General features: G+C 45.8%; 2 protein-coding genes across 12 annotated transcripts; both read right to left on the reverse strand.

Moving 5' to 3' along the window:
• Positions 1-347: 347 nt before the first annotated feature.
• On the reverse strand, positions 348-14,843 carry Ccnl2 (cyclin L2). 11 transcript variants are annotated; one of them, XM_027398575.2, is made up of 11 exons: positions 12,659-13,274; positions 12,182-12,256; positions 11,856-11,965; positions 9,371-9,491; positions 7,066-7,130; positions 4,637-4,736; positions 4,198-4,302; positions 3,971-4,112; positions 2,720-2,831; positions 2,546-2,638; positions 348-1,556 (listed from the first exon to the last, which is right to left on the reverse strand). In XM_027398575.2, exons 1-11 carry the CDS (start codon positions 12,938-12,940, stop codon positions 1,202-1,204), a joined length of 1,560 nt encoding a protein of 519 aa, XP_027254376.1. In that variant the 5' UTR covers positions 12,941-13,274; the 3' UTR covers positions 348-1,201. The 11 variants fall into 11 exon arrangements, 9 of the variants coding, with proteins under 9 accessions (XP_027254376.1, XP_027254377.1, XP_027254378.1 ...); XM_027398576.2 differs by having other exon boundaries at positions 2,720-2,828; positions 12,659-13,004; XM_027398577.2 differs by lacking the exons at positions 11,856-11,965; positions 12,182-12,256; positions 12,659-13,274 and adding an exon at positions 6,529-6,542 and having other exon boundaries at positions 9,371-9,448.
• A 2,190-nt stretch (positions 14,844-17,033) lies between these two features.
• Mrpl20 (mitochondrial ribosomal protein L20) lies at positions 17,034-23,671 on the reverse strand. Its single transcript, XM_027398574.2, has 4 exons — positions 23,512-23,671; positions 23,313-23,423; positions 19,465-19,542; positions 17,034-17,392 (listed from the first exon to the last, which is right to left on the reverse strand). The coding sequence occupies exons 1-4, from the start codon at positions 23,596-23,598 to the stop codon at positions 17,219-17,221; spliced, it is 450 nt and encodes a 149-aa protein (XP_027254375.1). The 5' UTR covers positions 23,599-23,671; the 3' UTR covers positions 17,034-17,218.
• Positions 23,672-27,589: the final 3,918 nt, after the last annotated feature.

Genomic DNA, 27,589 nt, shown 5'->3' on the forward strand with positions numbered 1-27,589 from the left:
AGCAACTAAATGGTGGCTGATAACCATCTCTAATGAGATCTGGTGCCTCTTCTGGCCCGCAGACATACATGCAGGTAGAACACTGGATACACAATAAATTAAAAAAAGAAAACAGGCCTGCTCATCTTACCTGTCCCACAGTCCCACAGAGCACACGGGTTCAGATCTGAACCCAGGAGCCCTTGACTGTCCCTGCAACTATACACAAACCTGAAGTTATAATAAACCAATGGCCCTTAGTCTGAAGCCCTCCACCTGTACACTGATGTCATTATCTTCCCTCCTGTTGCACTCTAGAAAGCAGCCTTTCATCTCCAAGGGCAGATGGTTTTAGGAAGGCACAGAGCTAAATACAAAATCCAACACTTTAATGAGAACTGGGAGCAAAGATAAGGGAATATACAGCTCATATTTCCCCTAGAATAGCTAGGTTGGCAGTGCATAGTTGCTCATCACAAACACTCCCTCCATGCCTGAGTCCCACAGCCAAGCCCCAGGCATGCACATAAGAAAAGAAGCATCACAGCCCACAAAGTCTTACATCCCAAGTGTCCTGAGAATTGTGTTTATTCAACCTCGTAAAATTTCTCTAGAGCTGGTGGCCTGCACTCAGCATTGCACAGATAAAAATATATGACTTTCAACACAGACCTAAATACCTTCACATTTTAAAAATCAGAATTCTCTATACAAGTGTTAAGCTAACAAACAGAATTCAAATTCCGAGTTTTCATATATAGCTTTCACTTGTATTAAGCACATGTTTATTTACAACGTGAATAGAGAATAAGGGGGCTATTAAGGCCATTTTCTCATTGTGAAACACAGGAAAATATGTACACAAGTACAACCTAATATAGGCAAACATTTGAAAAATCATCTTTCTTGGCTTAACGTAATTGAATCAGTTTAGGAGTGAAGAGACAGCTTATCAATAGCACCAAGCCACACCAATGGGGACGCGTGCCTTTGCTGTTCCATCCAGCTACCCGAAGGTCTGCAGTTGAGGTGGGCCTGCAGCTGGGACAGACGCACAGCACTCCGCAGGCCAGCCTGAGGGCATCTTGCTCACTGTCCCATCAGTTAAACTCACCTCAAGGTCCAATTGAAAACACTTCCAAAAAACATCATGCTACAAGGCCACTGAAGCCAAGGTGTGCCCAAGAGGGAGGGCCCAAGGGCAGCCACCAGGGAACCCATCTCACCTCCGATGTCTGCTGTGTCCAGGATGGTCCCGCTCATAGCGATGGCCTGTGCGCTCATATGACCTTGAGCGCTCCCGTCTTTGATCTCTATAGTAATGACTTTTCTTCTTGTATTTTCCAGAATTGTCTGTCCGCTCTCGTGACCGGCTTCGAGAACGAGAGGAGCTCCGGCTACGAGACTTGTGTGGCTTCTGGGTGAGGTATTTGCAGTCCTTTGATTTCCGGGAGGTCCTCACTTCTGAACCTTTGTAGGGAGCACCACGGTGTACCTGCCTTGGAGGAGAGTCACTGCGGCTCCGAGAACGACTCTGTGACTTGGACCCACCTGAGGTAGAGCCACTCTCACTCTTCCTGTGAAGAGAAAAACATACTTGTGGCCACCTGTCCTAGCCAAACCCTAATAAAGCAGAGTAGCTGTCAAAGGGGCTTGTTTTGTTTTGTTTTATTTTTTGAGACAAGGTATAGCCCTGACTGTCCTGGACCTCACTCTGTAGACCAGGCTGGCTTCAAACTCAGATATCTGCCAGCCTCTTCCTCCCAAGTGCTGGGATTAAAAGTGTGCACCACCACCACCACCACCACCACCACCACCACCACCACCACCACCACCACCACCACCTAGCTGCAAAGGGACTCTTAAATTCAGAGAAAGAATCACACCAGGTTAAGAGCTACTGTCCCACTAGGTGTGGTGGTATACACCTTCAATCCAAGCACTTGGGAGGCAGTCTGTTCTCAGAGTGAGTTCCAGTACAACCAGGGTTTACACAGAAAAGAAAACCTGTCTCAAAATAAAAAGGAGCCAATGTCCTTACTAGTGCAACAGACATCTATGTCTCTTCCTACTACTCAAAGAAAACACCAGGTTAAGTGAAGAGATTGATCCGCAGTCCGTAAGGCTAAGGTTTCTTTATTCATATAAACACCAGCCAAGCGCAAGTCAAAGTGTGCCAGGGGCAGCAAGGCAGCCAGGCCAGAGAGAAGGGCTATCCACGGGTGTGCGGTCCCTTAAGAACGGTTCCCGCATCACCTTAGACTTCCCCTCATCATGCCCTCACAGGCGTGTCCCGGGACACCTGTTGGGGCTACTAGGAGGTGGGACTACAGTGTCTCCCCACAGTTAAGAGTCTCATGAGTAGCTGGGCAGTGGTGGTGCACTTCTTTAATTCCAGCACTCGGGAAGCAGAGGCAGGTGGATCTCTGTGAGTTGGAGACCAGCCTAGTCTATAAGAGCTAGTTCCAAGACAGCCTCCAAAGCCACAGAGAAACCCTGCCTGGAGGGAAAACAAACAAACAAACAAACAAAAAAAGTGTCTTATGGGTAAGCTCCAGGCACACACCTTCTCTTTGGAGAAGCAGACCTTGACGGGGATCTTGAGTAGCTCTGTTCCCGGCTCCTGCTTTGACTTCGGCTCTCATGCCCTTTTGGCAAGCTGCAAATAGGAGCAGAATAGTTAAAGGCCTGTAATATCTTTAGCCTCCAGTGTCTATCTAGGCAGGCATGAGCAACTTACCCATTCACAGGGCTGTCTGTCTTGGCTTTCTTTGGGCCCTCCACTTTCCGTTTGGCATTCTTTACAGACAGTGGGGAAGACTTGTTTCCTTTACCTTCTTTGGGGGATTCTACTGAATCAAACAGGAAATTAAAAACCATAATCATAAATTTTTTTCAATAAGAAATATACTAGCAAAGCAAGACAAGACCAAAACTACCTTGGAACCCAGAATGAAAATACTTGCAAGACACAGATGAGGCCAGGTATTAGTAGTGCATGCCTTTAATCCCAGCACTTGGGAGGCAGAGGCAGGTGGATCTCTGTGAGCTCAAGGCCAGCCTGGTCTACAAGAGCTAGTTCCAGGACAGCCTCCAAAGCCACAGGGAAACCCGTGTCTCGAAACACCCCCCCACCCCCCACCCAAAAGACACAGGCAGTCCTTTTGTTCAGACCTATTTTGCCCAAGGACTAGAGAATGAGGTTCATATTCTATGCTCTAAAAATACAATTATAGACTCTAAATTTAAAAACTCAGCTGGGTGGGGGTGGTGTACAACTTTAACCTCAGCACTTAAGAGACAGATCTCTGTGAGTTAGAGGGCAATCTGGTCCACAGTTAAGTTTGTTACACAGAGAAACCCTGTTTCGAAAAACAAAAACAAACAAACAAAAAAAGAAGGTAACAAGCCAACTTATTATATATGGAGAAAGAGAGAGAGAGAGGAGAGAGAGAGAGAGAGAGAGAGAGAGAGAGAGAGAGAGAGAGAGAGAAAGGGAAGGAAAAAAGGAAGGAAGGAAGGAAGGAAGGAAGGAAGGAAGGAAGGAAGAAAAAAACAGCGGGCCAGTGGTGGCATATGCCTTTAATTCCAGCATTTGGGAGGCGGAGGCAGGTGGATCTCTGTGAGTTTGAGACCAGCCTGGTCTACAACAGGACAGTCTCCAAAGTTACAGAGAAACCCTGTCTCCAAAACAAACAAACAAACAAAAAACACCAAAAAAGAAAAAAAAGAAACAAATAAAGAACAGCATTTCAGAAATGCTGTCCCTATTTCTTAATATGATAACAAATCCTCAAATGCTCAGGGCCTCCTTGACTTATTTTAAGGACCACCAACAGATTGCTAGGGATTCCAGTACCAGAGTAGTGTTGAGATAAGCTGCAGGCTTAACTCCAAGAGAGGTGTGTGAGGCATAAGCACATATCCCCAAACTAAGTTAGTCCCTTGTTACAAACTGCTCCCTTGTGAGGAATAAACTCTGAATACTCACCCAGCTTAGGAGCAGGTGAGAACCCGGCAGCACTGTCCAGAATGGGAGCACTACCTGGTAGCAGCCCCCTAGCTCGAGCCTTGGCTTCGTCGATGGCATGCTTTCTCTTTTCCACCTCACTTTCTAGGTGTGTCAAATCAACCTGAAAAGCCAGAATCATCCATTCAGAACCAAATGTTTCTGGCCAAACACAATCATATAATCCACACAAAAACACACAGAGGAACCTTTTTCCGTGTATAAAGCTGCAGGATTTTAAAGCAAATTTCTTGAATTTCTTCTTCAGTTGCTCCAAACAAAAGAAACCAATGCGGACGATTGGGTAAAGGGATCTGTGAACACAAATGTTATCATGTCACTTTCCTTAGAACTCCAAGACCAAGTATGATGGTGCACACCTTTAATCTTAGCACTAGGGCAGAGGCTGGATCTTTGTGAGTTTGAGGACAGCCCTATCTCAAAAAAACCACCACCACTACCACCATCACAAATAAAACACTTCAAGGCCAAAAAAATTATTGGGGCAACACCTGAAAATGGCCTGCCAGTTACCAAGAAACCCTGTTGTAAATGAACCTAGTTTGACAAATACACTATCATTTACTAGATTAGAGAGTAGAGAAAGGTCTAGAGTCTAGATTAAAATCTAGGCAACCGCATATTTACCTCCAGTGTCCGGGCAGCGAGGTAGATACAGGCACAGGCAATGCTCTCAGGCTGGAACCGCACAAAGACATCTGTTCGAAGACTGTCATTCATGTAGTTCCTGAAAACAAAACCAGGAAGACTGTAATGCTGTGGGGAACTATGCCACCACCTGTCATCAAAGGTTGTTATTCCTAAGGGCTCTACACTAGGACTGAAATGGGTACTCTGGGAATCTCCAGTGATACCAGGGGACGTTCTGAATACATGAAAGAAAGAAAGAAATCACTGGGGAAAAAAAGCTGGCTGAATGTCAAACAATATGTGTTGCTATGAACGAGAACCGACTTTAACTTTACTTTTCCTTCTATATCTGGCCTGCTATCATGCAAAGCACAATGCTTAGAAAGAAAATGCTACTTAGTAGTTAAAATGTAGTTGATTAAAGAAATCTAAATGTTCAAAATCCATAGTGCAGAGAAACATGCAAACTCAAATGAGCAGGCTGAGCATGAAGACTCGAAACTGTGAGACAAGCTGTCCTGTGTCCTTTTCTTCAGGCAGCACTTGGGCCCGGTCCTTCTCCAGATGACTGAGCCGCAGCTCCAGTGAGGAAGTCCACTTGGAAAAGGGAAAGGCCCTTGGGTGCAGTTCAGATGCATGGACACATCATGCAGAGGAGGTCAACACCCAAGGGAATCCTCTTCTCGGGCTTATCAAAGAACGTTTCCAAACTGTCCCATTTCAACAAGGAGTCTTAAAATGAACATTCATAAAAATCAGACAAAAGTAACAGAACACTAAAAGTGGCAACAAACTAAGTACACTTTAAAATGCTATAATACTTTAGAAGATATACGTTTTTAAGTACAAAACTTCACATTTTTAGAAAAGTTAAATGTCTTTAAAATTGGCTACATCTTTAACATTTTCTTTATATATTTCTTTAAAATTTATAGACTAAAACCAATTGGTATACTAGCTTTATCAACATTGCAAAAACAATTCTTGAGAAAACATATGAAGAGGTTATATTATACACCGCCCAACATATCCAATAATGGTATAGCACACCCTATCAGGCTGAACTTCATGAGATTCAACTGCCCCCACCCAGTATCTTTGCCCTAAAACCTTAAAGGTAACATTCAAACCCACTCTAACATTCTAAACAGTAAATTCTACAGATGTCTCTAAGAGGCAGCTGGCATTGGAAGCATTAACTCTACACATCAGAAGGGAAGCCAGAATGGTAGCTACACTATCCATCTCTCAGGAGCCATTCTGTAGCTAAACAGCATAAACATTCACAGATATAGCCACCAATAACTTAATTACTAATAAGGAATTTTTAGTATTCAAATATATTAACCCATTAATTTTAACTAAAAACAAGTGAAATCCTTTAAAGGTGTATTTAAACTTAATGCTACATTTGAAACAAAATACAATAGTTTAACTTAAAGATGCACACCTTTACTGGCATGAGTCCCACTTAAGCTGCTGAAAAGAGCAACTGTAGGACTTGGGAGAAATAATGACAAGATCCAGTAACAGCCTGAATTTCCACCATGCCAATTTGTCACCAGTTCTTACAGCTTTCTGTACATTTTTTTAAACAAGAAAGGTATTGCATCTTTATTGCACAGGTACAGCAGTTTTAAAAGAACAAAATTTAAGTCAAGACAGTTATCAACTCTAATTGATACAATTACCAAGCACGACAGGATTAACAAGAAGCACAATCGTCAGAGAACCACAAGCAGCAGTCGGCCATGACTATACTATCAGGTACGCATACCACCAGTCTAGAGCCAGCCTTCGGTGGAGAGCCTGCACTGGATTGGCTGAAGACGGCCGCTGTCCCTGCACCAAAGCGCTTGGACAGCAGAGGAGAAGTCTTAGTCACTTACCCTCTGAGGCTACCCTTTGATTGAAAGAGTACAGAAAAGAAAAGTCAAAATAGGTTCTCTATAAAACATGTCATAGCACCAGACAATTCAGTCAGCAATATGACCCTTACAGACTTAACTCTGTGGGGGAAAATATACCCCAACACCAAATTGTTACTTCAGGCTTCATTCTCGCATATGCCTGCTAAAACCAACCCAGGACTGCATTAAAGCTCCTTCCCTTCCCTCAATTCCCTGGAAACAATACCACTAATTCTGTGGTTGGGACTATCACCTATAACATTACACCCAGCTGACAAACCCCAGAGGGAAGCCCAATGACTACTCTCTGGGCGAGGGTGAGAGCGTTGGAAATAAAGGGGTAGGGGTGGATGGGCCACCTACCGTTAAGCCTGTCCCTGTCATTTTGGGGGAGGCACTGGGACAATTCCAGACCATAACCAAGTCACAGGATGACAACCCACTGCCCAAGTGCCTCAAGTAATACATTCCTGAACTGCCCTTGCTGGTCTCATAAAACAAGAAAAATCAACTCACCATGCAGTCTGGACCAGGTGTTGATTACGCTCACACTCTAACACCTGAAGGTACATAACGATTATCTGGAAGATATGGGTCAGGCAGTTATTACCAAAAACTTGGAGAGCAGGGAACTCAGATCTTGGTGTCCATGCAGCAAAAGAACCTCAAGCTATACCCCAGGAAGTTCCTGGTGACGTCCGGCAGACAGCTCAGCTTTTGTGATGTGCTTGCTACCCGCTTTATAGTTGGGCCGAGTGAGCGAATATGAAGACCAAGCTGCACCCATGGTATTGAAGGCCTTGTTTTCCATGTGGCAATGACATTAGCCTGCCCTACACGTCCCTGTGCCCCAGTAGCCAACTTGCACAAAACATGAAAATACATTAAACAAATTAAGCACTTGAATATTCAGTGGATAATTTATCAAGAATTTAATGTCAGAAACTCAAATAAGCAAGAGAAGATGACAAGGCCACAGAAGTAAATGTGAACTTTAGTCTATTAAGACAGGGTTCTCACTATGTAGCTATGGCTGGCCTGGAGCTTGATATGCAGACAGGTTGGCCTCAAACTCAGAGCTCTCCCTGCCTTTTGCTACCCAAATGCTAGGATTAAAAGTGTGTACTACTGCACCCAGCTTTATAAAGTTTTAGTTTGGCTAAACTAGGTAAGACACTCTTGAGAGAGTATAATAAGCTCACTACTAAACAGCAAATGCATAGACTATTTTGGTTCACTTTGAAATAAAAGGATTCAGAATTCTCCCTATTATTCCACAGGATTTATTACTACTATTACTAAAGTAACTTTTAAAAGTTAATTATTGTAATTTAAGAAAAGCATCACTCGAGAGAAAGATGCCATGTGACAGGGTTCAAGCAGAGGGTTTTTTATGAGGGAAAGGAATCATAAAAAGGGGAAAGTGAAGGGAGGGGGAGACAGGCCACTGGAAACAGGAGAGAGGAGAAAGGAATGAGGGGGAGGGAGAGGAGGGATCAGAGAGAGGCGGGGGGAGAGAGAGGATGGGAGGTGGGCAGAACCCTTTTAAAAGGGAACATAGTAAATGTGCACAGGTGGTGCTCTTAGTGGCTGCAGCTCCTGTCAGAACCCCAAGGGCAGTCCAGTACAGATGCCTGAACACTAACATCGAGGGCTAAAAAAAAAGCTCAGCCAGTAAAGTACTTGCCTTACAATCCCTAGAATCCATATAAAAATGCTGGGTGTGGGAGCCCACTTTTGAGAAGTACATAGAAAAGGGTCCCTGGGACTCACTGGCCAGCCAGTGTAACTCTAGTTGGTAAGGTCCAGGCCAATACGATCACCTGTTCCGGGAGGAAGTATTCCTGGCTATTTCTCTGGTCTCCAAATGTACTTGTGTGCTCACCAAACGCTCGTGTGCACACACACACACACACACACACACACACACACACACACACTTAAAAAAATAATTACTGGCCGGGCGTTGGTGGCGCACGCCTTTAATCCCAGCACTCGGGAGGCAGAGGCAGGCGGATTATTGTGAGTTCAAGGCCGCCTGGTCTCCCGAGCAAGTGCCAGGATAGGTTTCAAAGTTACACAGAGAAACCCTGTCTCGGGGGGAAAAAAAAAAAAAAGCCCGAGAACCTAGATCTGATGCCCAATTTCCACTTGGTAGACGTAAAAGGAGGCAACTGACAACATCAGTCCCCTGCACAAAATTAAGAACCATGGTCCCTAGTTAAGGACTTTCCCCTAGACCTTATTCCAGACTGCCTGTTTTGTTCTGCTTTTTTTCTGAACTATAGTCTTACTATGTAGCCTTAGTTGGTGGAACTTTATATAGCCCCACTATATAGCCTTGTCTGGCCTGAAACTAACTCTGTAGACTAAGCTGGCCTTGATCTCAAGAGATCTGACTGCCTCTGCCTCCCAAGTGTAAGGACTAAAGGCATGCACCACCACCCCAGGCTAAACTCTGCTTATTTCTGAGATAAGGTCTCACGCAGGGGAGGCCGGCCTCCTACTTGAAATGTAGCTAAAGATGTCTTTGAACTCCTAACCTGTTTGCCACCAAGCCAGGTAAGAAAAATGTTAATGGATTCAACTTCTAACTTTACCATGGCTTTTGAAAGCCCAGATCTAAAAGGCATCATTTCAAAAACTCATAGTACTAAAAATAACAGATTATAAATGGTTGATAAAATAAAGGATTAATTTTAAGTTCTAGAAATAAACAAGAAAACCAAATAAAGGGAACATTCAGTACTTTAAAGGCCTTCACTTCAGTACACACTGGAAGTCAGCTTAAGTATGACTGCAGGTGCTAAGCCAAACCCACCTTGTGAGGGTGCTTTACATGGACACAAAAGCCCAGCTCCTTGAGAACACGTCTCTCTGCCTTTATAATCTGGTTCTTTAAATTAACATACTCTTGATCCAGCACTAGAGGCACAGGCTTCCTGCAAAGACAAAGCAAATGGTCTGTATCAGAATCAACCAAGCAAAGTGTTTCAGATTCTACCAAGCAATAAATACTACAGTACCAGAAGCTACAAATTTCACTTCCTTTAACAAAATTGCAAAACAGTCCTCAAAACTCAATTCTAACTTAGGTACACTTTATTACTAACCTGCCCCTTCTGGCTACACATCAGCAGTAGCCTAGCATATAAAAACATCTCTTGATATGGTGAAGTGCTATATAACACCATGGCAGATTCAAGACAAAAACATCAACCTTTCTAATTGAATGGGAAACTACAGAACCAATAAAGCACAATAAAGTCATCCCTTAGTATACACTAGAGCTGTCAAGTTCCATAACAATTTTCACCTAAAACAAATACCTATGATCAACTTTCTCATACAAAATGATGGAATATCCCCCATAGCACTTACATACGGCCTCCACACATTCCAAATCGTATTTAGGCACTTTATGATACCTAGTACAATGTAAATGCTATACACATATAATAGTCATGGTACTGTTATGTTTAAAGAATAGTGACAAGAAAGTCTACACATGTTTAGCACAGACACTGATTCCACTTGCTGCACCTCAATATTTTCAATCCAAGGTTGGTTGAACTCTTGGATAAGAAAGCTGCAAATATAGACAGATGACAGACCATTGAAACAGAGACTAGGCTGTAGCCTGGCATGGTGGTACATGCCTTTTGATTGAAGTACTAGGGAGGCAGAAGCAGGTGGATCTCTGAGTTTTGAGGCAAGCCTAGTCTACAGAGTGAGGCAGGCAGGCAGGGTACTGAAGTAGTGGCTGACAGCTCAAATCTTGAGATGTGACCCCAAGGCAGATAGAGATAGAGATATAGAGATAGAGAGATCAGGTTGTGTTTTCAAGGATTTCTGTTAAGCTGGCCCTTGTGGTACATTCCCTAACCAAAGCACTCTGGGAGCAGAGACAGACCAACTGAGAGAGGCCAGCTTAATCTACATAAAGTTCCACCAACTAAGGTTACATAGAAAGACTCTAGTGAGAAAAAAGCAGAACAAAACAAAACTACAGGACTTCTGTGAAAAAGAACAGGCAGTCTGGATTAAGGTCTAGGGGACAGTCCTTAACTAGGGACCATGCTTTTTAACTTTGTACAGGGGACTGATGTTGTCAGTTGCCTCCTTTTACTTCTACCAAGTGGAAACTGGTTGTCCTGAGACTTGATAGCAGGCTCTTTTATTCATTAAACCATCTCATCAACCCTGTGTGCATATTCTTTAAAATTTGTATTTCATTTGTTTGGTTTTTGGGTTATGCCTGTGGAGGACAAAGGGCAACTTGTGGGAGTCAATTCTCTCCTACTATGTTGATCCCAGAATTGAATTCAGGTTGTCAGGCTTGGTGACAAGTACCCTAACCCTATTGAGCCACCTCACTACTGCTTTTGGGTTTTACCTATTGTTGAGACAGGATCTTCTTATGTTTTGTGTTCTTTTGTGATAGGGTTTTATGTATTCCAGAATGGCTTCAAATTCATTATGTTGCTGAGAATGGATGGATGGATGACCTTGAACTCCTGACCTTCCTACTTCCACCTCTCAGTCACCAAGATGAAGCTCGGACCTCTACTTCAGATCTGCTCCAAGGGTGGGTTGGTTTTTGTTTTTGTTTGTTGTAGTTTTGCAAAACAGGTTTTCTCTGTGTACTCCAGGCTGTCTTGCAACTAGGTCTGTAGACCAGGCTGACTTCAAACTTAAAAGATCCTCCTGCCTCCACCTCCCTGAATGCTAGGATTAAATGCGTGTGCCACCATGCTCAGCTCTCCATCGGTGTTTTAGAAAGTAGTGTTGGGAGATGAGTGTGTTCACTCATGTAATCTGAACATAAGGGGAGACTGAGATGGGGCTCTTAGAGGTTGAGACCAGCCTGACCTACATTTCAGGCCCATGACAGCTACATAGCAAGATCAGGTAACAAAAAAGACAGTGTCTAGGGATATCTCCATACAAACGGTTTCTAGCAAGGAGAGGCAAGGAATGCTGGTCAATATAATACATTTCTGGGACAACCACCTTAACAGAGAATCACCAGCTCAGACAGTGACAGTGCTGAGAGTGAGAACCACTGGTCTGGGGAGTGGCGATTCTAAGTAGAACCACAGAGAAAACAGGACAATAGTGCCGTGAGCCGATGTGGCCACATAGGAATTGTTCCAGCAGGGCTACAACAGCCAGCTATTCTGCTTATTGTGCTCCCCTATCACTGCCCGCAGAAAGCATCCAGGGCACTAGTCAACAAACTCCTGTCAAACCCATAGGTTGGTTTAACAACGACAGACCTTTGACAGCTCTCAAGAGGGACTCACTTTTTCTCTCTTAGATGCCGAAGTCGGTGGAATACATTGATGACATCTCTGATTCGTCTTGGAGCCTCTTCTATTTTGGAAGCCAGGTGAACACAAGCCATGGACACATGCTGAAATGTACATTGGGATACAGATGTTTTTCCCCAACCTGAAGACTTTCCAGGGCGTTAAAAACTATTAGGAGCAAACAGAAGGTACAGAGAGACAGACCTCCAGGGAGAGAACTGTACAGACTTTGGAGGACAGAACTCAGTTCACTAAGCGTAGGGCAGAACAAGCCAGGTTTCCCCCAATTCATTAGTCTGATAAAACAGAAGGAAGCCTACCTCCATGGAATGTTTCACGAAGGACTTGGTGTAAAAGAACCGCTGGAACAACACCTGCCCTGTAGCCATGGCCACCTAAGGACGGAGAAGATTCCATCACTTTTGAAGGCAGACCTCAAACCTGTCCCGGCTGAGATGTCTTGTGTAGTCCGTCCCCCGCCTCCCTCCCGCGCCCAGGACAAATACCCACGACAGTTTCCGTTTCCCCAAAGAATTTCTGTATTGCGAGGCTGTGCCGGGGTTTGTAATAAAGGACCTTCGCCTGAGGTGGGTGGGTGAAGGAAAGTCCGGGAGCGGGCCCCACTCCAAGGCGGTCAGCGGTCGGGTTCGAAGCACGGACTCGGGAGGATTATGTCAAGGCTGAGGTGCGGGCCGGGTCCAGGCCCGGTTGGTTGTGGGCCAAGCCAACAACAAAGGCCTGGCACTGTCGGCCGACCGGCGGACGGTTACCTACAAAGCCCGTGGCCGCGCCCTTACCTGCGGCAGGCGGAGCAGGATGCCGGCTGCCTGGATGAGCTCGCAGCCCACCACGCGGAGGCCAGTCTCTGTGTCGATGTCGAGACCGCTCGACATGGACGGCGTGAAGCGCAGCTTGTCGTCGGGGAGCAAGCAGTTCTCCAAGGTGATGAGCACGCCTGAGTACAGCCTGTCACCGATCAGCACCCCCTGAGACCCTGGGGCGGCTCCCCCCGAGCCGGAAGAGCCGGCCGCCAACGCGGGAGCCGCCAACACCGAAGCCCCGGCCGCCGCCGCCGCCATTTTGTGCCGCCGATTCTTTCTCGGGGCTTTCCCGGAGGGCGGCTCCTCGAGACGATCCCGGCCGCCCTGCCCCGCCTCCGCCCATTGGCTACACGTCACCGCCGCCTCTACCCCATTGGCCGTACGACCTGTTCTTCTGTATCGCGTCAGCCGCTGACGCCGGAAGTGGCCACGGGTGGGGCCGCTCGTTACCCACTCGGCTCCGCGGCCTGGCCAGAATCGGAAGCGGTCAGTCCGGAAGAGAGTTAAGTACTCCTGCCTCGGAGTCCGGCTCTAGAAGGGAGTCTTTCCGTGGGTATAGGGACAGGGTGACTTCTTCCCCACAGTCTCACGCGCACAGCATTACAGCGCGATTTAGTCCAGGGTCTTTAGTTCTCAACCCTTCCTGCTGTCCTCTGGCTCTGCTACAGCTGTGGGGTGGATCTTTCAGCATTAAAAGTGCAGGTTAAGGAACTGGAGGATGGCTAAGCGGTTAGAAGCACTGGCTGCCCTTTCAGAGATCCTCAGTTCGGTTCCCAACAACCACATAGAGGCTCACAACCATCTACAATGGGATCTGATGTCCTCTTCTATCATGCAAGCATACAGTGCAAACAGCACTCACATACATAAGTAAACGGATCTTTATTTTTTTTTAAGCACAAATTAAAGAGAACTGCAATTGTCAGATTTCATCACTCTCAATTTCTTGTGTACAGAACAAGAATGGCCAGAGATTTTGAAGGTCGACAGGAAAAGGCTTGGAGTTGACCCTACAGACAGTACTTATCCCTGGCTCCATTCCTGACCTGCCTAGTTTCAACCAAAACTATGCAGTAGATGGAGTTAACTATCTGTCACTGCTGAGTTATCTCAAGCTTTCACCAAAACTGCAGCTTTGGTGAAAGGAGAAAATGGGAGGGACACTGGAGGGTAAGGATGTTCCTAGATAGGTCCAATTCGGGTATTTTGAGCTTCGAACAAGGCTGCCAATAGTCAGCACTCCACAGTCCAGCTGTAGTGAGTTGATTTGATTCCATTGCCTAAGCAGATCCTACCAAGACCACATCTCCTGTCCTCTACCCACCCATGTTGGTCATATTGTTGATGTCCACCCATCTCTATCTAGACTGCAACTCCAAGGTGGGCACAAGGGTCCAAGGCTGTCACTGCCTGGCTACTTGCTGATTCCCTGGGCAAAGAATTGGAAGAGATTGTTGGCTCTAGTTATTCAAACCAGACTCTGGTACTGTAGATGAATGTTAACACCCAACAGGAAGAAAAACATAGGCTGGATAGGGATGCTGTGTACAACTCAGTGGTTTGCAACATCTCTTGTCTTTATTAAGTACAAATTAAAGCCTGTATCTTCCACCCCATCTGTTCAATAACCATTAGCTAATGAGTAATATGTATTGAACACACAGCAAAGTGACACTATTACAAACAAGACACAAATACTCAGTGCAGTGATGTTTAGCCTGATGACAAAAGAAAAAAGAAAAAAAAAAATCAAAGGGGCCTTGTAGGAATCTTTAGTAATGGAAGCCAAAATTAAGCTGGCCTACAGTGATGTTACAGAATAGAGGACAGATCCAAGTATTTTTTTATAGATTGTATTTCATTTTCCTTGGTGTGCACTGGTGTTTGTCTGCACTCATGCCAGTATGAGGGTGTTGAATACCCTGGAACTGCCATGTGGGTGCTGAGAATTGAACCAGGGTTCTCTGGAAGAGCAGCCAGTGCTCTTAACCACTGAGCTATCTCTCCAGCCCCCAAACCAAGTGATCTGTAGGAACTGGGAATATAGCTGAGTTGATAGAATGCTTGCCTAGCATTCCTGAAGCCCTGGTTCAATACCCTGTATCCCAGAAACTAGGCGTGGTGTTGCATACCTATATTCCCAGCACTTAGGAAGCAGAAGATTAGGAATTCAAAGTCACACTTCCTATTTAGCAAGTTCCAGGCTAGCCTGAGCTACATGAAACTGTCAACAACGTCGGGCATTGGTGGCGCACGCCTTTAATCCCAGCACCCAGTAGGCAGAGGCAGGAGGATCTCTGTGAGTGCCAGGATAGGCTCCAAAGCTGCACAGAGAAACCCTGTCTCAAAAAACTAAAAAAAAAAAAAAAAAACTGTCAACAACAACAAAATGTAGGAGGCAGGGATGGTCAGGATATGATTAGTTATATATGGTGCTACAAGTGGGCATTGAGTTCAGAGTAAGAGCTCAGAATGATTCCTAAGCAACTGGTGGCAAGGATGAAGGATGGTGTCACCAGAATACAGTATGGTTCTAATTGGAGGAGACAGGTACTACAGGGTCTCTATAGCAAGGGGGGTCAACAAATAAAGCTGACCTGGGCCTTTCCTTCAGAAACATGGGATGATAGTATGACAAAGGATATTCTTTTTTTTTTTTTTTTAAGATTTATTTATATCAAAAAAAGAGAGATTTATTTATTATGTATACAGTGTTCCATCTGCATTATAGCCTGCATGTCAGAAGAGGGCACCAGATCTCATTACAGATGGTTGTGAGCCACCATGTGGTTGCTGGGAATTGAACTCAGGACTCCTGGAAGAGCAGTCAGTGCTCTTAACCTCTGAGCCATCTCTCCAGCCCGACAAAGGATATTATTAAAGGAAGTAAAACATTCCATCCTTCAGGGGAAGCTCTTTAAAACACAGATAGCCAGGTAGCTACTTACGTATAATCCCAGAACTCCAGAGGCATAAGCAGGTAGAACTCTGAGTTTGAGAGCAGCCTGAGCCTGGTCTACAAACTGAGTTCCAGAACAGCTAGGGCTATCAGATAAGCCAAGCTGTCTGGAAAAGACACTCTCCAACTTGTGGAACCGCTTGTAAGCAGAGCAGTGTGCAAGGCAGTGGTGGCGCACACTTTTTATCCCAGTGATCTGGAGTCAGAGGCAGGCGGATCTCTGTGAGTTCAAGGCCAGCCTGGTCAACAGAGATAGTTCCAGGACAGCCTCCAAAGCCACAGAGAAACCCTGTCTTGGGGAAAAAAACAAAAAACAAAAAAACACTTCAGTGCACTCCAGTTTTCGTAAGTCATTACTCATGTTATAGTGGGCTTTTGTGGTTCAGCTTTGAGTCATTTCTGATCCCATTAAGTAACCCCAATAAACTCATTGGTTCACCAATTGGACTTTAGTAGTATCTTTACTTTGGTCAGTCAATGGTTCCCTATATGGGGTGAATACCCGGCTGTCCATATCTCAGGAATAGTGCCCTACAATACTGTCACCACAAAGTAGACTACAAAAATGGCCCATTAAGATTTTGTAATAACAGAGAAGAAAGTAAATCAAGGAAAGGAGTCATTCATCATCAGGGTCTGCTAGGTTTTGTTTCCAGGAAATGGCTTTGGTGAAATCAAATGCAGACCCAATCATGGAAGGCAAGAAGCGGACACCAGAATGAAGGCAAGGGAGTGCATGATAGAGACATGGAAATAAGGTTTTAAGAGACAACAGTCTCTGAGTGAGCCAGGATGCCAAGAAGACCAGGGATGGGAAGAATACATTATCCACTGCAGGAGGAAGAGTGAAAAAGTCTGCATTATACAGCATTACTAAAGTTGCTGAGTTGCTGCTGCTAATGAGTTTTCCAGATTTTATTCCTGAACCTTCCAGAGCAGTCTTGTTAAAAGACCCAGATAGATGTAAGTTTGGAAGTCATCCTTTAAAGCTGACTCACCCTTTCAGACTGAGACCAAGAGCCACATTCCTGATATGAGGACATATTCCCCTGGTCTGTACCCAAGGAAAGAGACAGGGAAACAAGCTAGTGGCTCAACAGCTGAACCACTGGGCCCATGCCATACATAAGGAAAAGACCAAAAGAGAGGTTAACATCATTCCTGTTTACAATAAGCGTACAGATTGAGAATACTTAAGGCAGACCAGAAAACTGGGTGTCACTTCAGAAGCCTGGTGTAGAACCCCTACTTCATAGGGAAAAAGCAGCATGCAAAGCTGAATCCTACTACTCCCACATAACAGGCTGTCAATGATAACAAGTATATGGGCACTTCAGAGGCTTTATAAATCTCAAGGCGTGTTTGCCTGATGCCAGAAAATAACTCACAAACTGAACACTTCAAGGCTTTATTTGTACAATCTTTACAGGGCAAATTTGGGGCTGTACCATTGAGTAAAAACCTTTTCTCTCAGGCCTGTTGCTAAAATATAAATAAATACAAATCAGACTTACTGGTGACCAGACAATCCTTCTGCTCCTATCTTGTTTATAACAATCTCCACAGCACTGAAGCCTTCAGTGGTACTGCACCACTCTGGAAAAGATGCCCTCAGGCTCCTTTCCATCCCCCAAAGCTGCAGCAAATCCTTCTTGCTGCCTCCTCTTAGCCAAAGCTGCCAAAGATTTAAAAGTCTTTGGTTCATAGATGGCCAGGTCCACAAGTACCTTCCTGTTGAGCTCCACCTGGCACTGGGAAGACAAAGAACCACAACCTGTAGTAAGCATCAGAAACCACTTGAGAAAGCTAGGTGTGGTGCACACCTTTAATTCCAGCACTGTGGAGTCAGAGGCAGGCAGATCTCTGTACATTCCAGGCCAGCCAAAGACCCTATCAAAAAACAAACAACAGAAATTACTTCAGTAGAATTCAAGAGATCCCATGTGGAAACAGGAGGATGTAGCCACAAGACCACTAGTCAGTCTAGAGTAGCCAGCACCACTCTATTGATATGGAACAGTTGGGAACTGTGAGATAGGCATAGCAGGAACATCTTGCCTGGAAAACATAGCAAGACACTATAGGATAAATGTGGGTGGGGACAAGAAGGAACCTTTAGAGGCCCAAACATGGAAGAGACAGCTGAGGCCAGGACCCATGGTTAAGATCAGTGGTCACTTGGGCACTAAGACTTCTGACCTGGGCTAATCCTTTACTGCAATTCAGAGACACACAAACTCATTTAGACCACAGGGCTGGCAGAAGCAGTTGAGTTCAAGGTGAGGCTCTACCTCAAAGAGAGAGGCTATAGGGCTGGGAATGTAACTGAATTACATTCAGGAGTAAGAGCACTTACTCCTTTTCCAGAGGACCTAGATTTAATTCCCAGTACCTGCAGGGCAGTTTATAAGCAACTATAACTCAGGGATCCAATGCCCTCTTCTGGCATTAAAGGACACCAGGCACAGATGTAGTACACAGACACACATGCAGGCAAAATAACTTCTGTACATAAAATTAAAAAAATTAAAAACCTTCTTCCTTTCATACAGAAACATCCAAATTGGCAACTGTTGCAGGATATTTGATCACACTGTGTGAAGATATGTCTCTGTCCTTCCTTGCTTGCCTAAGGCACCTTTTGATTGTTTTAATAAAGAGCTGAATGGCCAATAGCTAGGCAGGAGAGAAAAGGCAGGACTTCTAGGCGAAGGTAGGAACTCTAGGAAGAGACATGGAGGAAATAGGACATACTGTATGGAGGAGAGGTAGTAAGTCATGTGGCAGAATGTAGATTAATATACACAGGTTAATTTAAGTTTTAATAGCTAGTTGGGAATAAGCCTAAGCTTTCATAATAAAGTCTCACCAGGTGATGGTGGTACATGCCTTTAGTCCCAGCATTCTGGAGGCATAGTCAGGTGGATTTCTGTGAGTTCAAGGCGAGACTGTTCTACAGAGTGAATTCCAGGACAGCCAGGACTGTTACACAGAGAAACCCTGTCTCACAAAAACAAACAAATAACAAAAAAAAAAGTCTCTGTGTCATTATTCGGGAACTGGTGGGCCAAAGAAAGACTTCTTACATTTGATACCTCACACTGGGTACCAAAATGTTGTTTTTCTACCAGCACAATGGCACAACAGCTACACCTGAATCTACTGCTGTTTCAGCCAGTAACTGTGGCTCTACAGTTTCTGACCTGTTTTTTTCAGGCAGTGGCCTGGTGGGATTTTTATGTCCTGATGAATTCTCCTGCCTCTGTTGCCACCAAAAGTAGTTTTTAATTAAATCTCTATCATTCTATTTATCAATAAGATTCATGAGTCAGAGGCTGGGGTGAAAACCTATTAGCTCAGAGAGATTGAGAAGCAACTAGCTGACCTTCCCGAATCTCAGAAATAGAGCATCCTTCCATTCCACCAAAACAAAAACAAAAAAACAAAAACAAACAAACAAAACCCACCACACTCAAAGTCCCTCCCTGCTACTTCCTGTGTCTCTATGATTTTCCAGACTCCCTCTGACTCTATGATTTCTTTCTGCCAACCAGTCACTGGCTCTGCCTGCTGACCTAAGGTTGGTTTTATTCAATTAACACAGTGTGATTGACTATCTTGACAGGCAACTGTATGATATGCTCTATTTACAAGGAAAGGGGAAAGCAGATAGGTTTCCAGAACTTCATATAGACAACAGAAAGTAGTTAGGGTATATCCCTAGCAACACTCATGTCTACCCATGGACTATTACCAGGCTGGCTTACACCTGATGCCATGATTCCTTTACATGCTCAACACCTCGATAAGGCCCTCAACTTACCTTAATTAAGTTGGCAATGAATGCTGGGTACTGTAAGCCATGTTCCTGGGAGGCTGCTGTAATTCGATTAATCCAGAGCTAGAATTAAAATAGATGTTTGATATTGATTTCTTTCTTTTTTTGAAACAGGGTTTCACTGTGTAGCTCTGTCTATCCTGAAACTCACTATGAATACCAGGCTGCTCCCAAACTCACAGAAATCTGCCTGTCTCTGCTTCCCAAGTGCTGAAATTAAAGGTCTGTACCACTACAGCCTGCTTTAAGAAAGTTTGATATAGCCGGGCATTGGTGGCACACGCCTTTAATCCCAGCACTCGGGAGGCAGAGGCAGGAGGATCTCTGTGAGTTCGAGGCCAGCCTGGTCTACAAGAGCTAATTCCAGGATAGTCTCCAAAGCTACCACAGAGAAACCCTGTCTCAAGGAAACAGGCTTTTAGGATAAACAGCAGCAAAGGCTGATATATTTCATACAGACAAGCCCCACTGAATTACAAGCAGCCAACACTCCATAGAAAAAGCAGGAGGATCAGGAGTTAGAGCCAGCCTAGGTTACATATCGAGACAATGTCTCAAAAAAGCAATGCACATAGATAGTCATGGTGGTATAAGCCTTTATCCCAGCACTCAGAAGGCAATACCTGACAATACCTGACAAATCTCTGGGAGTTAAGAGACCAGCCTGGTCTACATAGCAAGTTCCAGGACAGCCAGAGCTACACAGTGAGACCCTGTCTCAACAAACAAAACAAAACAAAATGTTACATACACACTCACGCAAGCACTCACTCATGCACACACAGAGGGGGTGGTATAGGTGATATAAACCTTTAATCCCAGCATTCAGGAGGCAGAGGTGCAGGCTTTGAGTTCAAAGCCAGCATGGACTGCAGACCAAGATCCAGGACAACCAGGGTTACATATAAAAACCCTGTCTTTGAGGAGAGCAGGAGAGTAAAGCAAAATTTTCCTTTAAAAATGACAAGCAAGCTAAGGTGGTACTGCATGCATACATTTCAGTACTTAGGAGGCAAAGCCAGGAGGAACAACTCAAGTTTGAGGCCAGCCTGATCTATACAGTGAGTTTCAAGGCAGGCAGGGCTGGATGGCCAGACTCTGTATCCAAAACAAAACAAACAGGGAAGTTAGTGCTCTGTGATACACAACTTCCCTGGAGCTTGCAGGTCAGGCGCCAATTAGAGACCTCCTCTAAAAAAAAAAACCAGGCGGATGGATGGCTTCTGAAGACACTTGTGGTTGACTTCTATGCTCCACACAGTGCACACAATTGTCTAGGGATATAGCTCAGAAATTCAGAGGTCACAGAGATGGCTGACAGTGACATGCAATCCTGAAGACCAGAGCTCAAACCCTGGAACTCGAGTAAAAAAGTCAGGTGTAGTAGCATACACCTATAATCCTAGCACTCCTATGGTTAAGCCAAGAATTCATAGCCCTACCAGCGGAGTACAGGGTATAGCAGAAACAGCAAGGCAGATCATGCCTCAACAAGGTGGAAGGCAAGAACTGACTCCTGACAATTATCCTCTGCCATGTCTGTGTATATGCATGAGTATATGCAAAGAAACCAAGCCTAGCATGCTCAAGGCCCTGGGTTCATTCAATCCCAAGTACTGCCTTCCTCGACCTCAAAAAAGACAAGCAAGGAAGTCACCCACTGCAAATAAAGATTGAGATTCTGTGGCAGACACAGAAACATAGCTCAGGGAGAGAGGATCCTTGATGGATCTGGCTGGCTGGAATAGTAGGGTCTGTGCCAGGCAGAGGCAAACACCGTAACACCTATCTGGAAAGACACAAGAATCTAGAAGTATGAATCAAAGAGCCACTGGTCAACAAATGGTAGATTTCCTCAGTATTATCAGGTGTGTGCCTCTCTGTTCTTACACATCAGGTGTCAGTGGGTTGGTTTCTTTTGCAGGGTGAGGCAGCTTAAAGGGCCATGTGTTGCGTGGCCACGTCATGGCTATGTCATGGCTATGTCACTCATTATGGAGAAGGGGCGACTTTAGAGACTCAGTGCGAATGCTCAAGTAAGCTCCCCCTTTTAAACCTGTAGCATTATTCTCCTTTCTCCCTTTCCAGTGGTCAACCACTAACTCTCTCTCTGCCCTCCTCTGTTCTTCCATCTCTCTCTCGCCCTATAATAAACTGGTTAATGAGCTCTCTATAGTTCATGTTCCATATCCATCTCTCTCAAATTTCTAATTTAAGCAAAAGAATAACAAGAGTGATCGTTTAAGCATTTTTTTTTACAACATAGTTCCAAAACTTCTCAAGTTTGAACTTCATCAGAATCCCTGGAAGCTTGTTAACACAAATTGTTGGGCCCTTCTTCTCGAGTCTGATTCAGCAGATTCAAAGTAGGACCTTGAAAGGGTGCTTTTCTAACAAATCCCAGGACTGCCCCAGGCCCTAAGACCATCGACTATGGCAGCAAATACTCACTCTTCATATTATAACTGAGCACTCCCCACATGTTCACAACACTGCAGCACACTTGGGCTTGAACAAATAAATACCAAGGGCAACACCACCCTACCCCAAAGACTGGTACAGCTGAGAACAGAACAGGAACCCAAATCAACACTGTCCAGACTGTGAACACAGTCATCATGATATATCCACATTCCGGTTATATATATAAACGTGTACGTGGGTACCCATGGAGACCAGAAGGTGTCAGATCCCCGGTGGTTATAAGTATGGGCAATTGTGAGTTGCCTGAGATGAGTGTTGAGAACAGAAATCAGATGATACAGTTCAACAAGTCCTCTTAACTGCAGCCATGTCTCCAGCCTTTAGGAAGCACTTTCTGACTCTCGAGGTCAAAAATGACCTTTCATATGGCCCTGTTGACTTAGCTCATGGGTACTTATAAGAGCTACAACCCAGACCCCAAGTACAGCTCTCAAATGAAAAAAAGAAACACCTGTGAAGAGACTCTAGCAAGTCTGAGCATGACAAACATGGCTTTGGCAGGCCTTTCCCGTCCACTATTCCATCTTCCTTGCTGAAAACAGATTACATTCCTAAAGCGAGCCCTTATTTGGCCACTTCCTCCACCTGAGGCTGACTACCAAGGTCCAGGTATCCAAGTATAGAAGTCCAGCAACAGTCACCTGTGGCTACCCTAATTAACCTGTCCAATTAAAATCAAACACCTTTCTCTAACATGAGGCTTCAACTTTTACCTTTATAAAACATCATTTGCATAGGGGCCAAGCCTGTTTCCTCTCTATCCAGTTCTTTGTCCCTACAAGATAAGTATCCCTCCCTGCTCTCCCATAGCCATTTCCCTTTCTCCCTGTCCTCTAGCTTCTCCCTCCCTCCCTCCCTCCCTCCCTCCCTTCCTCTCTCTCTCTCTCTCTCTCTCTCTCTCTCTCTCTCTCTCTCTCGTTTTGTTTTTCGAGACAGGGTTTCTCTGTGTAGCTTTGGAGCCTATCCTGACACTCGCTCTGGAGACCAGGCTAGCCTCAAATTCACAGAGATCCACCTGCCTCTGACTCCCAAGTGCTGGGATTAAAGGTGTGCGCAACCAACGCCGGCTCTCTTCTGTCTCTTATTCCATGACTTTTTGTCCCTATGGGACAAATAAATTTCCTTTGTGCTGAGAACTTGGTTTAGGCGTGTCTTGTACCAATACCGAGCCTTTCACCCTTGACACTGCTTCTGTCCAAGGAGGTGAGGGGAACTCCCAAGGGATGAAGGCCAAGCTCCAGGGGAGGGAAGGCTGAGCCCCGAAGGCTGGTATGAAGGAGAGCCGAGCTCTAGGGAAGATGCAGAACAAGCTTGGGTGATCGGGGTGGGCTCCCAGGGGCGGCGCTTACGGTCCTCAGGTTCCGCTTCTTCAGTCTGCGGGCCTGCGTACACTTAACGAAGGCTCTGGTCACCGCCCTGACGGCCAGCCGATAGCAGCGATTCTTCCTTCCCTTGAAATGCTGGACGAGGAGAAAGGAAGGGTGTCCGGATGGAAGCGCACGCACCTGCTTGCCCGTGCCCCCATGGGATCCCGGCACGCGCACTCACCCGAGCATGTTTCAGCACCTCCTGAACCCGCCAAAAGCGGTCTGTGATGCGGTTCCGAAGCCAGAGCCGCGTCGTGAGGAATACCATGGTGTGCTCCGGGAATCCGAGAGGCTGCCTTAAGCATTTCCGGGTCAACGGTCAGAGAGGCGGGCCAGGCTGGTGCGCGCGCGCACAGTCTTCTGGGACGCCTCTGGGCTCGCACCCTCAGTTCCACTGTGCCTGACCGTCTGCAAGCCTTTGGAGCAGGCGGAACGGACCAGATACGTAGAGCTCTTATCATGGACTGGAAGAAGGATCAAGGCGACTGGACTGATGAAGTAGAGAGAGGGCACTAGCGGACAGAAATCAGATTTCCAGAAACGACCAAAGAACCTTCAGTGGTCTGCTCTTGTGTGGGCATCAGTTAGTTGTCCCTAAATGAAAGTCACAGACATTAAGTCAAGGCAGCCCCATTTTAAACACAGCTAGTCTGGTTTTGTTTACTTGTTTTGTTTTTTCAAGACAGAGTTTCTCTGTGTAACAGTCCTGGCTGTCCTGCAACTCGCTTTGTAGACCAGGCTGGCCTTGAACTCATAGAGATCCACCTGCCTCAGCCTCCTGAGTGCTGGGATTAAATGCGTGATTTCCTTTTGCAAATGGATGCACTGGAACCTGAATCTAGCTGGTAAAAACACTTAAGCCTTGCCAAAATGGCCTCTTTTATCCCTGATGTAGGTGGTGACTGCTTTTCATCCCATTGGTGGGAGCTTGGCTTCACAATCTGACAAGATCTCTCTCTCTCTCTCTCTCTCTCTCTCTCTCTCTCTCTCTCTCTCTCTCTCTCTCTCTCTCTCTCATATTTGCTTTGTGTGAGTAAGCACATGTAAGCAGCACACCATAGCTTTCCTGTGGAGATCAGAGGACAACTTCTTAGGGATTCTCTCCCACCGAGTGGATTCTGGGGTTTACATAGATTGTCAGGCTTGATAGCAAGTGCCTTTACCCAGTGAATCACCTCACTGTTCCTAAAATAAATGTCTGAGCACTTGAGAGAGGGCTCAGTGGTTAAAAGCACTTATTGCTATGAAGGGACCGGCTCCCCATTTCGGCAGCCATAACAGCTTGTCTGACCTTGTCTTAGTCACTAAGGTCAGATGCCTGCCCCTGTCGGCAGCCATAACAGCTGAACACATGCTTGTTTGACCTTGTCCTAATCACTAGAAAGTCAGATCCCTGCCTGGTAGCAAGGGAATCAGAAGTTAGCTGATGGCGCTATGCTTTACAGCACTGGGTGTGTTTTTACAGACAAGTGCACAGCAATGACACGCAGAGCATAGCAACCACCTTGGGAGAGCCTATGGGCCATAACAATCAGTTGACCAATCAACACAGGGCAAGCCCTCCAAGCCTGGAGGCACACCAATCCTGAGCCTGTGCGTACCCCTGGACACTCCCCTTACACTGCCCTGTAAGATCTCTATGCAGCCTCTAGGAGCTGTCTTTGCTAGCCATCTGCCATGGCGGGTGGGTGAAAGACCTGAGCTAACATGGGGTTAGCTCGTTAAATTACAATAAAGCCTCATGCAGTTTGCATCAAGCTCTCAAATCTGCCTGGTGATTGGGGTGACCGAAATCGTGGCCTGGGACCCTGGATACCTGAGTTTTTCCAGGGGTCTAAGAGCTAATGCAAAGGACTCATGTCAGTTTACAAGCATCGGTAACTTCAGTTCTGGGCCTTCAACATGCTCTCCTAATTTCCTAGGTACCAGACACACATGTGGTTCACATACATACATGTAGGCAAAATACACACATAATAAGTAATTTAAAAATCATGATAGGGCCAGGCATTGGTGGCACATGCCTCTAATCCCAGCACTCAGGAAGGAGAGGCAGGCAGATCTCTGTGAGTTCGAAGCCAGCCTGGTCTCCAGAGCGAGTGCCAGGATAGGCTCCAAAGCTACACAGAGAAACCCTGTTTCGAAAAACCAAAAAAAAAAAAAAAAAAAAAAAAAACAGAAAAACATGATAGGTGAGGTGGCACATACCTTTAATCCCAGCACTGGAGAGGCAGAGGCAGGTGGATCTCTGTGAGTTCAAAACCAGCATGGTCTACAGAGCAAGTTCCAGGACAGCCTCCAAAGGTACAAAGAAATCCTGTTTTGAAAAACAAACAAAAATGTCTGTCAGCTCCCACCCCCACCAAGAAGCAAAGAGACCATCTCCAATTAACAACTACTCCCAAAGGAAAAAATAGTTTTTTCTTTCTTTTTTGGGGGGTGTGGTGGTTTCAAGACAGGATTTTTCTGTAGCTTTGGAGCTTCTCTTGGCACTCACTCTGTAGACCAGGCTGGCCTTGAATTCACAGATACCCGATTTTCTCTGCCTTCTGAGTGGTGGAATTAAAGCATGTTCAACAATCACTCAACAACCACCATTTCGGCAGCCATGACAGTAACACTTGCTTGCCAAGACCTTGTCCTAGTCACTAGAAGTCAGATGCCTGCCTCGTGGCAAGGAACCAATCAGAAGTTAGCTGGCGGTGCTATGCTTTACGGCTCTGGGTGTGCTTTACAGACAAGTGCACAGCAATGACATGCAGAGCATAGCAACCACCCTGGGAGGGCCTATGGGCCAAAACAACCAATTGGCTAAACAACACAGGGCAAGCCCTCCAAGCCTGGAGGCACACCAAACCTGAGCCTGTGCATACCCCTAGTCACTCCCCTTACACTGCCCTACAAGATTTCTCTGTAGCCGGTTCGGTCTGTCTTTGCTAGCCATCCGCCATGGTGGGTGGGTGAAAGACCCGAGCTAACATGGGGTTAGCTCGTTAAACAACTATAATAAAGCCTCATGCAGTTTGCAGCAAGTTTTCGAATCTGCCTGGTGGTTGGGGTGACTGAAGTCCTGGGCTGGGACCCTGGAGACCTGAGTTGTCCAGGGGGTCTAACATTTTATGGTTTCTGGCTTTGAGTTTTTATACGTTTTGTTTGTTTATCTGTGTCTCTGCATCTGTCTACTTTTCTCATACTCTTTCCTGGTTTCTTTTTGTTTGTTTGCTAGTTTGTTCATTTGGTTTTGGTTTTTTGAGACAGTTTCTCTGTGTAGCTGAGCTTCGAGTGTTCATTTGGGTTTTTTTCCTTGTTTGATTTTTTTTTCTTCACAAAATTTTTTGTTGATTCTTTGTGAATTTGCTTCATGAACCTCAATTCCAATCATTTCCTAGTCCTTCCATATCCACCCTTCACCCCTGTAACCTCCCCCAAAAAGAAAATAGCATATAAAAATTTAGAAGATAAATAAAGGCTTGCCATGGAAGGTGCAGTGTGTCACAGTGCATCACACAATATATTCTTCTGAAAGGCCCGCTGCCTCTCTGTGTCCCCCCCCGCCTATGCTGATGCTGGGTGTTCTCTCTGGAGCAGCCGGGATGGGCTGGAGAGTGCAGCGCGGGGCGATAATTGTCCGGGAGCTGCTAGCTGCCGCAGAGCTGCCCTGCTTCACCTTCATCCTGCCCCCGCCGGCCTCCACTTCCCCCGGCTGCCGTTTTCCCTCCCAAGCCGGTTCACCCAGGCGGGGCTGCCCTGGCACCGCGCCGGGGCTGGGGCCGAGCACCCCTCGCCCCCACGCCCCCCCCCCCCCGTTGAGAAACACTCCGTCCCAAGGTCTCCGCCCCCAAGGTCAGCCACCTGGGCGCGGAGGGAGGAATCAAGTCTGTTGTACCAGACACCAGACCTTGAGAATATGCTGATCTGGAATGGCTCTGTGCCTCATTTGAACCATCAAATAGAATCCCTGCTCCTAGCTTGCGCCTTTTTCCCTATATAAGGACCCCTTTCCCTTGGCTCGGGGCGCTTGGCCTCAGAAAAGCTAAGTCGCCCCGGGTACCCGCGTCTCCAATAAAGCCTCTTGTTTTTTACATCCAGTTCGTGGCCTCGCTGGTTCCTGGGTGTGTGGGTCTCCCTCTACGAAAGTATCCCTTCGGGGTCTTTCACTTCTGTCAAACCAACTTGAAATTGTTGGATGCAGTGAGTCATTGGTCTGGTTCGAGGCGTCTGACTTCTGCTACACCAGCAATACTGGACCCTCACTGAGA

Source organism: Cricetulus griseus, chromosome 2 (genome assembly GCF_003668045.3).
Source record: "Cricetulus griseus strain 17A/GY chromosome 2, alternate assembly CriGri-PICRH-1.0, whole genome shotgun sequence".
NCBI classification, from domain to species: domain Eukaryota; kingdom Metazoa; phylum Chordata; class Mammalia; order Rodentia; family Cricetidae; genus Cricetulus; species Cricetulus griseus.

Bases quoted from the DNA above. Each gene is read 5' to 3' on its own strand.
- Ccnl2 (XM_027398575.2), bottom strand. From the start codon at position 12,940: ATGGCGGCGGCGGCGGCCGGGGCTTCGGTGTTGGCGGCTCCCGCGTTG. The intron at 4,303-4,636 runs GTAAATATGCGG...TTGTGTTCACAG, and splicing joins TCGCTGCCCGGACACTGGAG to ATCCCTTTACCCAATCGTCC. The intron at 1,557-2,545 runs GTGTGTGCCTGG...TTCTCTTCACAG, and splicing joins TCTGCTTCTCCAAAGAGAAG to GAAGAGTGAGAGTGGCTCTA.
- Mrpl20 (XM_027398574.2), bottom strand. From the start codon at position 23,598: ATGGTATTCCTCACGACGCGGCTCTGGCTTCGGAACCGCATCACAGAC. The intron at 23,424-23,511 runs GTGAGTGCGCGT...CTCCTCGTCCAG, and splicing joins AGGTGCTGAAACATGCTCGG to CATTTCAAGGGAAGGAAGAA. The intron at 17,393-19,464 runs GTAAGTTGAGGG...TTGTCTTCCCAG, and splicing joins TCATTGCCAACTTAATTAAG to TGCCAGGTGGAGCTCAACAG.